Source organism: Scophthalmus maximus, chromosome 11 (assembly GCF_022379125.1).
Source record: "Scophthalmus maximus strain ysfricsl-2021 chromosome 11, ASM2237912v1, whole genome shotgun sequence".
Lineage (NCBI taxonomy): Eukaryota > Metazoa > Chordata > Actinopteri > Pleuronectiformes > Scophthalmidae > Scophthalmus > Scophthalmus maximus.
In genome coordinates this window covers 24,958,772-24,975,000 of record NC_061525.1, presented here as the reverse complement: position 1 = coordinate 24,975,000, position 16,229 = coordinate 24,958,772, and the positions used below count along the sequence as shown (strand labels likewise).

Sequence of the window (16,229 nt, the reverse complement as noted above, 5' to 3'; positions counted from 1 at the left end):
GCTGAGAGAAGCAGGTTTAACTCATCCATGAACTAACTCCACCTGTACAACAGTTTCTATGTGAGAGACGACTGTCAAGGTTTTAACAAAGCTAATGTTACTACAGGTCAACCAACGTTACTACAGGTCAACTGACGTTACTACAGGTCAACTAACGTTACTACAGGTCAACTAATGTTACTACAGGTCAACCAACGTTACTACAGGTCAACTGACGTTACTACAGGTCAACCAACATTACTACAGGTCAACCAACATTACTACAGGTCAACCAACGTTACTACAGGTCAACTGACGTTACTACAGGTCAACTAACGTTACTACAGGTCAACCAACGTTACTACAGGTCAACTAATGTTACTACAGGACAACCAACGTTACTACAGGTCAACTAACGTTACTACAGGTCAACTAACGTTCCTACAGGACAACCGACGTTACTACAGGTCAACTGACGTTACTACAGGACAACCGACGTTACTACAGGTCAACCAACATTACTACAGGTCAACCGACGTAACTACAGGTCAACCGACGTTACTACAGGTCAACCGACGTTACTACAGGTCAACCGACGTTACTACAGATCAACCGACGTTACTACAGGTCAACCAACATTACTACAGGTCAACCGACGTAACTACAGGTCAACCGACGTTACTACAGGTCAACTAACCTTACTCCAGGTCAACTAGGTCAACTAATGTTGCTACAGGTCAACTTACATTAGTACAGTTCAACTAACGTTACTACAGTTCAAATGACGTTACTACAGGTCAACCAACGTTATAACAGGTCAACCAACGCTACCACAGGACAACTAACGTTACTACAGGTCAATCAACGCTACCACAGGACAACTAACGTTACTACAGGTCAACTGACTTTACTACAGGTCAACCGACGTTAGTACAGGTCAACTGATGTTACTACAGGTCAACCAACGTTATAACAGTTTAACCAATGTTATAAAAGGGTCAACCAATATTACTACAGGTCAACTGATGTTACCACAGGTCAACTAACATTTTCTACAGGTAAACCAACGTTACTACAGGTCAACCAACGTTATAACAGGTCAACCAACGCTATAACAGGTCAACCAACGCTATAACAGGTCAAATGACATAACTACAGGTCAACTAACGTTACTACATATCAACTAACGTTACTACAGGTCAACTGACGTTACTAAAGGTCAACTGACGTTACTACAGGTCAACTAACGTTACTACAGGTCAACTGACGTTACTACAGGTCAACTAACGTTACTACAGGTCAACTAATGTTGCTACAGGTCAACTAACATTAGTACAGTTCAACTAACGTTACTACAGTTCAAATGACGTTACTACAGGTCAACCAACGTTATAACAGGTCAACCAACGCTACCACAGGACAACTAACGTTACTACAGGTCAACCAACGCTACCACAGGACAACTAACGTTACTACAGGTCAACTGACGTTACTACAGGTAAAACAACGTTACTACAGGTCAACCAACGTTACTACAGGTCAACCAACAATACTACAGGTAAACCAACGTTACTACAGGTCAACCAACAATACTACAGGTAAACTAACGTTACTACATATCAACTGACGTTACTACAGGTCAACGAACGTTGCTACAGGTCAACTAACATTAGTACAGTTCAACTAACGTTACTACATATCAACTAATGTTACTACAGGTCAACCAACGTTACTACAGGTCAACCAACGTTACTACAGGTAAACTAACGTTACCACATATCAACTAACGTTACTACAGGTCAACTAACGTTACTACATATCAACTAACGTTACTACAGGTCAAATGACGTTACTACAGGTCAACTAACGTTACTACAGGTCAACCGACGTTACTACAGGTCAACTGACGTTACTACAGGTCAACTAACGTTACTACAGGTCAAATGACGTTACTACAGGTCAACTAACGTTACTACAGGTCAACCAACGTTACTACAGGTAAACTAACGTTACTACATATCAACTAACGTTACTACAGGTCAACTAACGTTACTACATATCAACTAACGTTACTACAGGTCAAATGACGTTACTACAGGTCAACTAACGTTACTACAGGTCAACTAACGTTGCTAGAGGTCAACTAACATTAGTACAGTTCAACTAACGTCACTACATATCAACTAACGTTACTACAGGTCAACTGACGTTACTAAAGGTCAACTAACGTTGCTACAGGTCAACTAACGTTACTGCAGGTCAACTAACGTAGCTACATATCAACTAACGTTACTACAGGTCAACTAACGTTATTAAAGGTTAGCAAACATTATTGCAGGTCAGCTAGATTCAAGCAGCTAACAAACTGCAATATAGGCACAATAACCTGTCGACCTAATGGTTCAGAAACAAATCAAAAGTGAACATTTTAGTGTTTGACTCACATTTCAAAAGTTGCTTATTAAAATTAAAGGGCCCATATTGTCAAAATTGAGATTTCCTGTCTTTTTTCATAATAAATAAAGTCTTGGGTCTGTAAGTACAGACTAATAGACATACATTCAGCACTGATTTTTTTTACGACGCCCCAGAAAAGTAATGTCACAGTGACGCAGTCTCTGCCTTCACCCCCCAGCGCTCAACGTCATTCTGTTGCCGAGTGACCAACAACACGAGAACATTAAGGAAGCGACATCAATGTACAGGATTCATAAGGAGATTAATACAAGAGTGGTTGGCCTGGCCATGCATCACTCAGAAAACAGTCGGCCAAACAGTTCTACCGTCTTCATGGTCGATGGGCGCTACGATCTGAGGCAGCAGCTGCTTCCTGTTTCCTCCTTAATGATCTTAGTGTGAAACTGCCCCGAAGCTTCTCCTCCTCATCTTTATATTCACGCTATATTTAAAATCTGACAACGACAGTTTGTCACGTAACCACCTGGGACAGAGACGAGCGATGACGACAAGACGAAGGACGGATGCTTAGAAACCAGAGTTTATTAAAAACAAAGACACAAATTTTCATCGGTTACAGCAGCAGAGTGAGAACATCCGATATTAAAACAACGAGCACATGACGTCTTCATCACATTTGTCTCTGAGCTCAGGTCTGACGCTTAACTGCGTCTTCGCTCAGGTCCCGTACAGCATCAGCAAAAACAGGCAGAACAAAATGAGAAAGAAACGGAACAAAGAAAAACAAACAAAGTAAATGTCAGTTTTAAAATAAAGATGTTTCCCTTCATTACCAGAAGCCTCACACCTGAATATGAATAAAAAATAAACTTTCAGAAAATATTATCTATAAATCATAAGGAAACAACAAAAGATCATATTTCACATATGTCAGTAGTAAAGTGACCTGACGCTCAGGCTCCGCCCACACCAACCCACCTGAAGACACATGTCACATGACCATTCAAACAGGAAGTAGAATGTGGTTGTCTGCTTCATCATTTACAAACTAAAACACTGGAGGCTGGAAAACTAAACGCCGCAGTTGTGTGGACGCCAGGTGTAACCATAGCAACAGAGATGAATTAAAACCAAAAGGTGTCTGTGTGGGCGGAGTCTCAGATCGTCTGCCTCAAGAGAAAAGGCAGCGACATGATTTTCGCAGAAAAGGCTCTTTTTTTTAAATGCTGGAGTTTGACATGAAGCTGATCAGTCGCTCTTTTGAAATGATGTGAATCGCTGTGTTCTCCCTCGCTGGGTTCAGACGCCATCACGGCCTCCGGATGTCAACTTTCCTCTCTGAAGCCGAGAGGCCAAACAGGATTAAAGCAGACGCCTTCTAAATGTAAATCCACCGCTGCAGAGCAGCAGGAAGCTCCTGACTCTGACTCATCTGATCTGGAAATGTTCACTTCTCACTTTCCCTTTTCATCTCCACATGAAACTGTTCAGTGTAAATCTGTCACATCGACGTGAGCATATACAATAACACCCAGCGTTTTTAATGGGCACAGAATTATTTACTAGGTGCACGAATGTATTGACGTTTATGTCACAAATCTGTCACATATTTCAGCTGAATATCAATATCTTAATCTTAATATTATTAATTCAACATTAAACAGCACCCAGAACTGGACGAGGCAGCTGATGAAAATGAATAATTAACGTGATGTGAGGTCAGAGGTCAGGAGCAACAGTAACACAGAAAAACCTTTCAGACTAATGTTCCAGGAGATTCTGCACTTTTCCCTTTGTTCAGTCAAAAAAAGCTTCATGTTGTTGACAACTCGCCTTTTGATTTCTGTTCATTCTCCTGAGTAAAAAGTAGAACATCAGTCAGAAGATCTCATCCCCCTGCCAACATCAACAACAACAAATAAACAAGCTTTGTCCCTTTTGTCCAATCACCAGACACCTTCCCTGTCACAGCTCCGAGCTCAGTGCGTTTGTTCAGGTGAGGTGCGTTGTGACCTCTTAGCTGATTGGCAGTCTCAGATGTCACTCCAGAGGACGGCTCGCCTACTCTTGTCCACACTGACGACGTATTCACCAGACGGAGACCAGGACACGGCGCTGATGGACGAACTATAGAGAAGAGAAGGACCAGATACAAAACTTAGTATTTAAATAGTAACAGTCTTGAATAACACGTGGAGTCCCTCAGGGAAGCGTTCTGGGGCCTCTGATCTTCATATTAAATCTTAGAGTATAATATCTTGTTAATAGTTTGTTTTTGATCGACTGATCGGTGTGTTGAACAGCAGATCAATATCTCCACGCTGATACCTGTGTTTGTCAGGGAGGCGGGTCTCCAGGTTGCCGGTGGAGACGTTCCAGATGTAAACGGCGCCGTCTGCTGATCCAGCTGCGAGAAAACATCCGTCTGGGCTGGAGCGAGAGAACTAGAGGTTAGACGGTTCTATACAGAACATGAACATGAAGCAGCCACAGGTTGTCAGAAACTGTCAGTTATCAATGAAATGAAGCAGCATCTTGGATAAACTACAGAACCCATATGGACAGGAACCACAGGTTAGAACCTGAGAGGACCTCAGAGAACCCAAACCCTCCGCCTGTTGTGTTTCTGTCAGACACAAAGCATCCAGGTCCTGCTGTCGTCATGGAAACTGTAGAACATGAAGCAGACAGCGTGTGGTCCCTCCCCCTCTGTTCTCAAGTCTGTTTTCTGTTTATGCATCAGATGATTAATCACATGAAAAGATAAATCATAAACCCTGAGATATAATAAAGATGGACGACAAAACAGATCGCCCCCTGGTGTCTGGCTGCAGTACAGGTCATAAGCCCCGCCCCCTCCATGTCATGGAGGTTTCTGATCACTTTGACTCTCATTAGTTATTAGATGATATAAAACTGACACTGATTCGTGATTGACAGCTGACACTTCTCATGTAGGAGATAAGTTGCTGTGTCTTCATGACTCATGTTGTTAGGAAATCTAATGTTACTGCAGAACAGAAAACGTTTGATCAATAAGTTTGGTTTTAGTCATAATATCATATATCATATATCATAGGGTATTGATGAGGTGCACGCGGTCACCTGGACTCACCTGATCACGGCCCTGGTGCTGTCGCTGCCACATTTAAACCCCTCGGCTCTGAAGGACACAGAGACAAACGCTCAGACCATCAGATTCGACTTCACAAACCTCATCACGCTGCGACGCCGCTACCTGAAGCTCACGCGGTCGTTGCTCCACCTCCTCAGGTCGACCAGCTGGAGGCAGTCGTCACGGCAACAGCTGAGCAGCTGACGGCGGTCGGACCCGAGGTCCAGTGAGGTGACTTTACCCTGAGCAGGAAGCTCCTGTACGCAGCTCGCCGCCCTGAACCATGACACACGGAGACAGTTTTCTATTGAGTGGATGTGAACTGACCAATCACAGTGCATGTAGATGATGATGTCACTGATTCTCAGATGGACTCTATTGATTTTCATATCATCATTAATCATGTTAAGTGTCATTGATCAAATAATCTGTGATTCTGACAGGTCACAATGTTCTGGTCCTATCAGGAGCAGGGAGGGGGGCTGTGATTGGTGGAAAGATGTATCAGTCATCTGCAGGGCAGATGTCCTGTAGGCTGAACTGTTGCTAGGTAACAGAGGGAGACAGGGATTCGCCCAGGAGATGGTCAAGAATGAGAAGTCGAAATTACAACATCAGTCAAACAGAGCTGCTGCAGCAGAGATAAAACTCCAGTGTCTCCGCTGGGTTCTACTGTCTCCACTGGGTTTTCTACTGTCTCCACTGGGTTTTCTAGTGTCTCCACTGGGTTCTAGTGTCTCCACTGGGTTTTCTACTGTCTCCACTGGGTTTTCTAGTGTCTCCACTGGGTTTTCTACTGTCTCCACTGGGTTCTAGTGTCTCCACTGGGTTTTCTAGTGTCTCCACTGGGTTTTCTAGTGTCTCCACTGGGTTCTACTGTCTCCACTGGGTTTTCTAGTGTCTCCACTGGGTTCTCTACTCTCTCCACTGGGTTTTCTAGTGTCTCCGCTGGGTTCTACTGTCTCCACTGGGTTTTCTAGTGTCTCCACTGGGTTCTCTACTCTCTCCACTGGGTTTTCTAGTGTCTCCGCTGGGTTCTACTGTCTCCACTGGGTTCTCTAGTGTCTCCACTGGGTTCTCTAGTGTCTCCACTGGGTTTTCTAGTGTCTCCACTGGGTTTTCTACTGTCTCTACTGGGTTCCACTGTCTCTACTGGGTTCCACTGTCTCCGCTGGGTTCTACTGTTTCCACTGTCTGTACTGTCTCCACTGGGTTCTACTGTCTCTACTGGGTTCTACTGTCTCCACTGTCTCCAACTGTCTAGGCTGTCTCCGCTGGGTTCCACTGTCTGTACTGTCTCCACTGAGTTCCACTGTCTCCGCTGGGTTCCACTGTCTCCGCTGTCTGTACTGTCTCGGCTGGGTCCTACTGTCTCCGCTGTTTCCACTGAATCTACTGTATTTAATGATGAAGTGGTGAACAGATTAAATGATGAAGTGATGAACAGATGAAGTGATGAACTCACCTTGTGTCCCACAGTCTGATCTTACAGTCGAAGTGTCCACTGATGATCCAGTTCTCAGAACAGACCAGGTCACTGCAGTACGACGCCACTTCAACGACCTGCACACCTGCAACACACAAGTCCACTTGGATCAGGTATTGATCAGTGATCAGGTATTGATCAGGTATTGATCAGTGATCAGGTATTGATCAGGTAACGATCAGGTATTGATCAGTGATCAGGTATTGATCAGGTATTGATCAGTGATCAGGTATTGATCAGGTATTGATCAGTGATCAGGTATTGATCAGTGATCAGGTATTGATCAGGTATTGATCAGTGATCAGGTATTGATCAGGTAACGATCAATGATCAGGTATTGATCAGTGATCAGGTATTGATCAGGTATTGATCAGTGATCAGGTATTGATCAGGTATTGATCAGGTAACGATCAATGATCAGGTATTGATCAGTGATCAGGTATTGATCAGGTAACGATCAATGATCAGGTATTGATCAGTGATCAGGTATTGATCAGGTATTGATCAGTGATCAGGTATTGATCAGGTATTGATCAGTGATCAGGTATTGATCAGTGATCAGGTATTGATCAGGTATTGATCAGTGATCAGGTATTGATCAGGTAACGATCAGTGATCAGGTATTGATCAGTGATCAGGTATTGATCAGGTATTGATCAGTGATCAGGTATTGATCAGTGATCAGATATTGATCAGGTATTGATCAGGTAACGATCAGTGATCAGGTATTGATCAGTGATCAGGTATTGATCAGGTAACGATCAGTGATCAGATATTGATCAGGTATTGATCAGGTAACGATCAGTGATCAGGTATTGATCAGTGATCAGGTATTGATCAGGTATTGATCAGTGATCAGGTATTGATCATGTAACGATCAGTGATCAGGTATTGATCAGGTAACGATCAGTGATCAGATATTGATCAGGTATTGATCAGGTAACGATCAGTGATCAGGTATTGATCAGTGATCAGGTATTGATTGGTGACTCACAGGCTGCTCTGTGCAGATCCCACAGTCTGATGGTTCTGTCTGCACTTCCTGTCACCACCTGATGAAGTGAAGAGCTGAACCTCGCTGCTGTGACCTTCCTCTTGTGACCTGTCAGAGTCAGCTGACAGACAGACAGACAGACAGGTGAGGGACAGAGAGGTAACAGACAGACAGGTGAGAGACAGACAAGTGAGAGACAGACAAACAGGTGACAGACAGACAAGTGAGAGACAGACAGACCAGTGACAGACAAGTGAGAGACAGACAGACAGACAGGTGACAGACAGACAAGTGAGAGACAGACAGACCAGTGACAGACAGGTGACAGACAGACAAGTCAGAGACAGACAGACAGACAGACAGGTGACAGACAGACAGACAAGTGAGAGACAGACAGACAGGTGAGAAGGTAAGAGGCGTGGTCACGGTTACCTTAGGAGCAGAATCATCCAGTCGCCACAACAACGCCGACTCATCGTAGGACGCAGCGAGAACACGTGAACCCTGAAGACAACGAATCACAAACATCAGACTGTGGTAAGTCAGAGGTCAGGTGGGTCAGAGGTCAGGTGAGTCAGAGGTCAGGTGGGTCAGAGGTCAGGTGGGTCAGAGGTCAGGTGAGTCAGAGGTCAGGTGGGTCAGATGTCAGAGGTCAGGTGAGTCAGAGGTCAAGTGAGTCAGATGTCAGAGGTCAGGTGAGTCAGAGGTCAGGTGAGTCAGAGGTCAGGTGGGTCAGAGGTCAGGTGGGTCAGAGGGCAGGTGGGTCAGAGGGCAGGTGAGTCAGAGGGCAGGTGAGTCAGAGGTCAGGTGAGTCAGAGGTCAGGTGGGTCAGATGTCAGAGGTCAGGTGAGTCAGAGGTCAAGTGAGTCAGATGTCAGAGGTCAGGTGAGTCAGAGGTCAGGTGAGTCAGAGGTCAGGTGGGTCAGAGGTCAGGTGGGTCAGAGGGCAGGTGGGTCAGAGGGCAGGTGAGTCAGAGGGCAGGTGAGTCAGAGGTCAGGTGAGTCAGAGGTCAGGTGGGTCAGATGTCAGAGGTCAGGTGGGTCAGAGGTCAGGTGAGTCAGAGGTCAGGTGGGTCAGATGTCAGAGGTCAGGTGGGTCAGAGGTCAGGTGAGTCAGAGGTCAGGTGGGTCAGAGGTCAGGTGAGTCAGAGGTCAGGTGGGTCAGAGGGCAGGTGGGTCAGAGGGCAGGTGGGTCAGAGGTCAGGTTAGTCAGATGTCAGAGGTCAGGTTAGTCAGAGGTCAGGTGAGTCAGAGGTCAGGTGGGTCAGGCGAGTCAGAGGTAAGAGGTCAGGTGGGTCAGAGGTCAGGTGGGTCAGAGGTCAGGTGGGTCAGAGGTCAGGTGAGTCAGAGGTCAGGTGAGTCAGATGTCAGAGGTCAGGTGGGTCAGGCCAGTCAGAGGTAAGAGGTCAGTTGGGTCAGAGGTCAGGTGAGTCAGAGGTCAGGTGGGTCAGAGGTCAGACGTCAGGTGGGTCATAGGTCAGGTGGGTCAGAGGTCAGGCGAGTCACTCACCGTTGGGTCGAACTCGACACAGGTGATCCCCCCTGTGCTGCCATCCAGAGTCGCTCTGTGGGTCAGTGAGCCTGGTGACATCATCATCAGTTCATCACATTATGGTTATTATTATTATATAATGAATTTTTCTAATATTATTATTATTATGGTTATTATATAATGCATTATTACATAATAAAGTATATTATTATTATTATGATTGTTATTACTATATAATTAATTATTATAATATTATTATTATTATTATTATTATTATTATGATTATTACCTGCTCTGACCTCCCACACTTTAATGACTCGGTCTGTTCCTCCTGTGGCCAACAGGTCTGAACTGGAGCTGAACCTCACTGTGTTAATGCCCTGCTCATGGGCCTCCTGTCAGACAGACAGGTGACAGACAGACAGGCAGAGAGTGAGACAGACAGACAGAGAGTGAGACAGACAGACAGACAGTGTGTCCTCATGTGCATCAGCTCCTTGTGGTTGTTTGTCTAAATCCATGTGTGTGTGTGTGTGTGTGTGTGTGTGTGTGTGTGTGTGTGTGTGTGTGTGTGTGTGTGTTACCAGTACATGCAGAGCTCTAACAGGGACCCTGGCTGACAGACAGACTCCAACAGGACACATCAGATCCTCCTCCAGACTGCAGACTGAGTGACCACGCCTCTTCCTCCTGACACACACACACACACACACACACACACACACACACACACACACACACACACACACACACACACACACACACACACACACACACACACACACACACACACACACACACACACACACACACACACACACACACACACACACACACACACACACACACACACACACACACACACACACACTCAGCGACAACAGAACCTGCTTCTTCAACAAAGGGAAGGTGAAAGAGACACGAGGACTCACTGAAAAAGATCTCTGATGGAGGAGAGGATCCTGGGAGAGGAGGCTGAGGCTGACCTGAGGATATATAATATATATATAAAGCCGATCAGAGACTGTATATAAAGATGATCCCCAACTGTATATGGCAATGACCACTGACTGTATATAATGACGATCAAAGACTGTATATAAAGATGATCCCCAACTGTATATGGAAATGATCACTGACTGTATATAAAGACGATCACTGACTGTATATAAAGACGATCAGTGACTGTATATAAGGACGATCAGTGACTGTATATAAGGACGATCAGTGACTGTATATAAAGACGATCACTGACTGTATATAAAGACGATCACAGACTGTATATGAAGACGATCAGTGACTGTATATAAAGACGATCACTGACTGTATATAAAGACGATCACAGACTGTATATAAAGACGATCACAGACTGTATATAAAGACGATCCCTGGCCGTATATAGAGACGATCACTGACTGTATATATAGACGATCAGTGTCTGTATATAAAGATGATCACTGACTGTATATAAAGACAATCACTGACTGTATATAGAGACGTTCACTGACTGTATATAAAGACAATCAGTGACTGTATATAAAGACGATCAGTGACTGTATATAAAGACGATTAGTGACTGTATATAAAGACGATCACTGACTGTATATAAAGACAATCACTGACTGTATATAGAGACGTTCACTGACTGTATATAAAGACGATCAGTGACTGTATATAAAGACGATCAGTGACTGTATATAAAGATGATCACTGACTGTATATAAAGACAATCACTGACTGTATATAGAGACGTTCACTGACTGTATATAAAGACCATCAGCGACTGTATGTAAAGACGATCACTGACTGTATATAAAGACGATCACTGACTGTATATACGTTCTGATGTGACGTCCTCTGACCTGAAGAGTCTGGTGTGTCTTGGTGTCTGGTCCTCTTTTTCCTTCTTCGGGGACGAGGACCTGGACGTCGACCTGGAGGTCGGAGCGCTGGATGAGCTGAAACGTCTTCAATCTGTCAGTTCACAGTTGAACTGACTTTAAATATATACATAAATGATTGTGACCTTTACCTCTCGATGGTGACCTTTGACCTGGCAGCGGTCTGCAACTCCTTCTGCAGCTTTGCGTCACGAGCTCTGACGAGAAGAGACGATGAGTTCAGGTAAGATGTGTTTAGGTGCGATTTGTTCCGGTGTGTTGTGTTCAGGTGTGTTCAGGTGCGATGTGTTCAGGTGTGTTCAGGTGCGATGGGTTCAGGTGTGTTGTGGTCCGGTGTGTTGTGTTCAGGTGTGTTCAGGTGCGATGTGTTCAGGTGTGTTCAGGTGCGATGGGTTCAGGTGTGTTGTGGTCCGGTGTGTTGTGTTCAGGTGTGTTGTATTAAGGTGCGTTATGTTCAGGTGCGATGCGTTCAGGTGCGATGCGTTCAGGTGTGATGTGTTCAGGTACGATGTATTCAGGTGTGATGTGTTCAGGTACAATGTATTCAGGTGTGATGCGTTCAGGTACGATGTATTCAGGTGTGATGCGTTCAGGTAGGATGTGTTAAGGCGTGATGCGTTCAGGTGTGATGAGTTCAGGTGTGTTGCTTTCAGGTGTGTTGCTTTCAGGTGTGTTGTGCTCAGGTGTGTTGTGCTCAGGTACGATGTGTCCAGGTGTGATCCGTTCAGGTGTGATGCGTTAACGTACCTGGACCTGCGTTCATTGCGGCTGTTCATGTGGGCGGCGGCCTGTCTTTTTAGGTGGATCACGTCCTCCAGCAGGTGACCTTCTCTGACCTTCTCCTCCCGGAGTCTTGTCTCCGCCCCTCTCTGTCGCGCCAGCAGGGCATCATACTGCAACTTCAGCGCCCCGTTCTCCTCCTGAACTTGCTCCACCCGCTCCTGCAGCCCCCCACGGGCACCCAACACAACCGCGGACCGCCGCTGCTCCTCCAGCAGCCTGAAGAATGAAGGTGAGACAGGTCAGGGTGCAAAGGTCACGGACATCATCATCATCGTCAGTTTAAAGGGCCAGTTCACACAAATGAAAAACAGATTGTGCCTCTTCACTCAAACTGCTGACACCTTGAGCCAATCGGCTGCGAGGATCCAAGAGGGGGGGCGTGGCCTCTGGCTCACCTGGCGTGTTGCTCCTCCAGGACACAGTCTTTGGTTTTGATCTGCTGCTGCAGCTCCAACACCTGAAAGGCCAACTGAGGAAGAAACACCACAGAAGAAGAAGAGTGAGGATGAAATGCATCATTGTGACATCATCACTTCTTGAGGGATGTCGGCACCGAGCTCAGACTGTTAATGCAGGTGTCCACCAGGGGGCAGCACTGAGCTCAGACTGTTAATGCAGGTGTCCACCAGGGGGCAGCACTGAGCTCAGACTGCTACTGCAGGTGTCCATTAGGGGGCAGCACTGAGCTCAGACAGCTACTGCAGGTGTCCACCAGGGGGCAGCACTGAGCTCAGACAGCTACTGCAGGTGTCCACCAGGGGGCAGCACTGAGCTCAGACTGCTACTGCAGGTGTCCATTAGGGGGCAGCACTGAGCTCAGACAGCTACTGCAGGTGTCCACCAGGGGGCAGCACTGAGCTCAGACTGCTACTGCAGGTGTCCACCAGGGGGCAGCACTGAGCTCAGACAGCTACTGCAGGTGTCCATCAGGGGGCAGCACTGAGCTCAGACTGCTACTGCAGGTGTCCATCAGGGGGCAGCACTGAGCTCAGACTGCTACTGCACCAGGGGGTATACCGTAGATAAACAACATGGCTACTGGAGGACTTGAGTCACTGATGACATCATCAATCAACGACGTGTTTCACTGCACGTGTTATTGCTGTTTTTATGTTAATATGTTATTTTTATTAAAGTTATTGTTGTTTTGATGTTATTATGTTATATTTATTAAAGTTATTGTTGTTGTTGTGGTGACCTCTGACCTCTCCTGTGGTTTTCTTCAGCTGGTCGTTCTGATGCAGCAGAGACGAGACAGAGCCGCTGCCAGAGAAGGGACGTCTGGACACACAAAACAAACACACACACAGTTAAACATGCGTGTACACACACACACACACACACACACACACACACACACACACACACACACACACACACACACACACACACACACACACACACACACACACACACACACACACACACACACACACACACACACACACACACACACTTGTTACCTGACCGAACAGCTCAGAATCCCATTGGTCAGAATGGATTTGTCCAACAGCCTAGTGTCTGAGGACAAACAGGAAACAGAGTCAGTGAAGGAAACGGATCCAGATCCAGGTCCAGGTCCAGGTCCAGGTCCAGGTTTGTACCTGATCACTGTTGACTGTCACAAAAAACATTCCTCAAAATAAAAATAAAGCTTCTCACCTGACCTGACCTGACCTCAGAGGAACATCTGAACCTTTTAACTGGTCAGTTTGTTTCTTCTGGTTCTAGTTCTAGTTCTAGTTCTGGTTCTGACGGTGACGACGCAGGACAACAATGCGAGTCACTGTCACAGGAAGTGGAACCTACTCGCCACTTCCTGTTCCTGAACAACAAAAACAACATATAACAGGAGCCGGTCTGACTCATCAGACGTGGCGTCGTGACACGGTGAGTTCAGGCGCAGCAGGACATTTTCAAAACCTCTGTTTCTTCCTGGACGATGAGTTCAGTCTCAGAACTGGATGTCAACATAAAAACAGTTTGGTTTAGAAACATTGAACCTGATTAATATGAAAATGACTCGTGACGAGAAACGATTCACTTTAGAAGATTAAATTACACTTGATAATAATAATGATAATAAATTTCATTTATTGAGCACTTATCATTGCTAAAAGTGCTCTATAATTGAAATACTTTTTTATCGTCAGGACAAGTTGGGATCATGACGTGATGATGTCACCGAGCAGGTTTCACTGCTGCCTTCACGGGACATCGGAAATATGGTAAATAGGAGTTGAAGACTTGGAAATTGCACACCAACGCCTCCTCAAGTCGTAAACACGAGAGGGAAACTCAGAGATAATTTTTGACCCCAGAGTTCCGGAGTCGGGACCAAAACCTTTCAACATGGTGGAGAAGACGACAGGTTCAGTGATGGATGATACGTGACTCTAGGTTTCTAAAAGTGCAACAAATATTAGCTGAACAAACATTTTAATATGTAATCTATGTTCGCTTAAAGCCCCAGTGTGTTATTTGTGTAATTTTCTGGCGGCATCTGGTGGTAAAGTGTCAAACCCCAACCAACTGAGCGACCGACAGGGGACACTTTATGGTGGCGCACCGCTGATGCCACTTATGGTTTCTTTCAGCGTCGAAAAATTCAACGTGAACGTGACGTGTTCTGGAGCGTTTAGTTCAACAAGCGTATTCAACACGACGTAGAAACATGGAGACTCACACGGATGTCGGTCCACCTCATGGAACTATATTTTTTTTCAATTACTTCCGACAAATAAAACACTTGAACGTGACATTCTCGTAATTCCAGTCTTCACAAGCGGGGAAGTGGGATCTTCCGACTGGCACGTGAAGGCAACGTCAGAGCAGCTAGAACGTCTCTGAACCAAACTCCGTTCTGAAAAACTCAGTTTTTACCTTTTTTCTTCTAAACCTGAGGAAACTGGGCCACGTGATGTAGAAACACTGCGTTCTACTTTTAACTGTAGTTCGGCTCAACTGCAACTCGAACAAGTGGTCTGTGGTGGCGCCTGGTGTCACTTCTCTGAACCGAACTCCGTTCGGAAACTCTCCTTTTACCGCTGGACGTGACGACGTGTGAACGCTTCAATACCGTCGGAGTTCGAATGGAGTTCGGTTCATTTGGTCTTTGAACAGCAGCGAAGTTCACCAGACACAAACCCGGAAGTGAACAAATGTCGGTCTTTTCACAGGCGTCGCGACTTTAGCTCACAACTGATGCATCTCGAATCTGTGGACACGATCGACTAAATCAACTGTTTTCCAGACGGAGTTCGTACAGACGCGGATCAGGTCCTGGAACATGACGTGCTGGTCCCGGTCTCGGTGCTGCAGCTGGCGGACGATGTGTCTCTTCCAGGTGTCCGGCGACCTGCCGCCTCCTCCCGGGGACAGCGCCCGGCCGCTCCGCTCCACCTCTCCGGCCACAGCGGCCATGACGCCGCAGACAGACGCTCCCCGCGCGGCCCGACGTGTCCTCCGGCTCCGCTCCTCCGGCTCCGTCGGTCTCCGTCACTTACTTGTTTGTTTGTTTGTTTGTTTGTGTTGTTTTGTCACTTCCCTTCCTCTTATTCGTCACTCTGACGAGGGGCGGGGCTGAGGCGCGCGCTCGAGATGCCAGCTGCCGGGTGTCTCAGCCAATCACAGCTCGAGCTCGTCTGTCCTGTTTTTGACTTCAACAAACAAACAAACAAACAAAGTTTTTTCTGTAATTTCCAAAAAATCTGAGTTCGGTCAACTTTTGGTTTTTATAGGAAAAACTTTTTAATTATCAATTTATCAAACGAGCTGAAACATTTCACATTTTCAGTGTGAAGCCCGAAGCTGAATGTTGAAATTATTAAATACATAACTAAGTAAAAATACAGTTTTGTGAAAAGCCTGGAAATTTTTCTCTACATTTGTACCTTTATTTATTTGTCCATGTGTTAACCAATCCTGCTTTAGACTGAGATAACCCCGCCCCCTATTAACAGACGCAGAAATAAAGAAATACACAAATGTATTTATTTATAACTTTCTCCATGTATTTATTTATTGAGTTATGTATTTTTACTTTTTAATGAGTTTTTATTT

General features: G+C 45.7%; 1 protein-coding gene across 5 annotated transcripts; it reads right to left on the bottom strand.

Moving 5' to 3' along the window:
• Positions 1-2,959: 2,959 nt before the first annotated feature.
• Positions 2,960-15,760, bottom strand: LOC118297507 (protein Atg16l2). 5 transcript variants are annotated; one of them, XM_035621907.2, is made up of 18 exons: positions 15,434-15,758; positions 13,631-13,688; positions 13,373-13,448; positions 12,563-12,636; positions 12,132-12,383; positions 11,516-11,581; positions 11,346-11,450; positions 10,416-10,469; positions 10,074-10,173; positions 9,773-9,878; positions 9,502-9,572; positions 8,425-8,496; positions 7,993-8,113; positions 6,978-7,083; positions 5,636-5,788; positions 5,513-5,560; positions 4,726-4,827; positions 2,960-4,524 (listed from the first exon to the last, which is right to left on the bottom strand). In XM_035621907.2, the coding sequence occupies exons 1-18, from the start codon at positions 15,588-15,590 to the stop codon at positions 4,431-4,433; spliced, it is 1,815 nt and encodes a 604-aa protein (XP_035477800.1). In that variant the 5' UTR covers positions 15,591-15,758; the 3' UTR covers positions 2,960-4,430. The 5 variants fall into 5 exon arrangements, with proteins under 5 accessions (XP_035477800.1, XP_035477799.1, XP_035477802.1 ...); XM_035621906.2 differs by having other exon boundaries at positions 10,068-10,173; positions 15,434-15,757; XM_035621909.2 differs by having other exon boundaries at positions 10,068-10,173; positions 11,346-11,417; positions 15,434-15,757.
• Between the last annotated feature and the right edge of the window lie 469 nt (positions 15,761-16,229).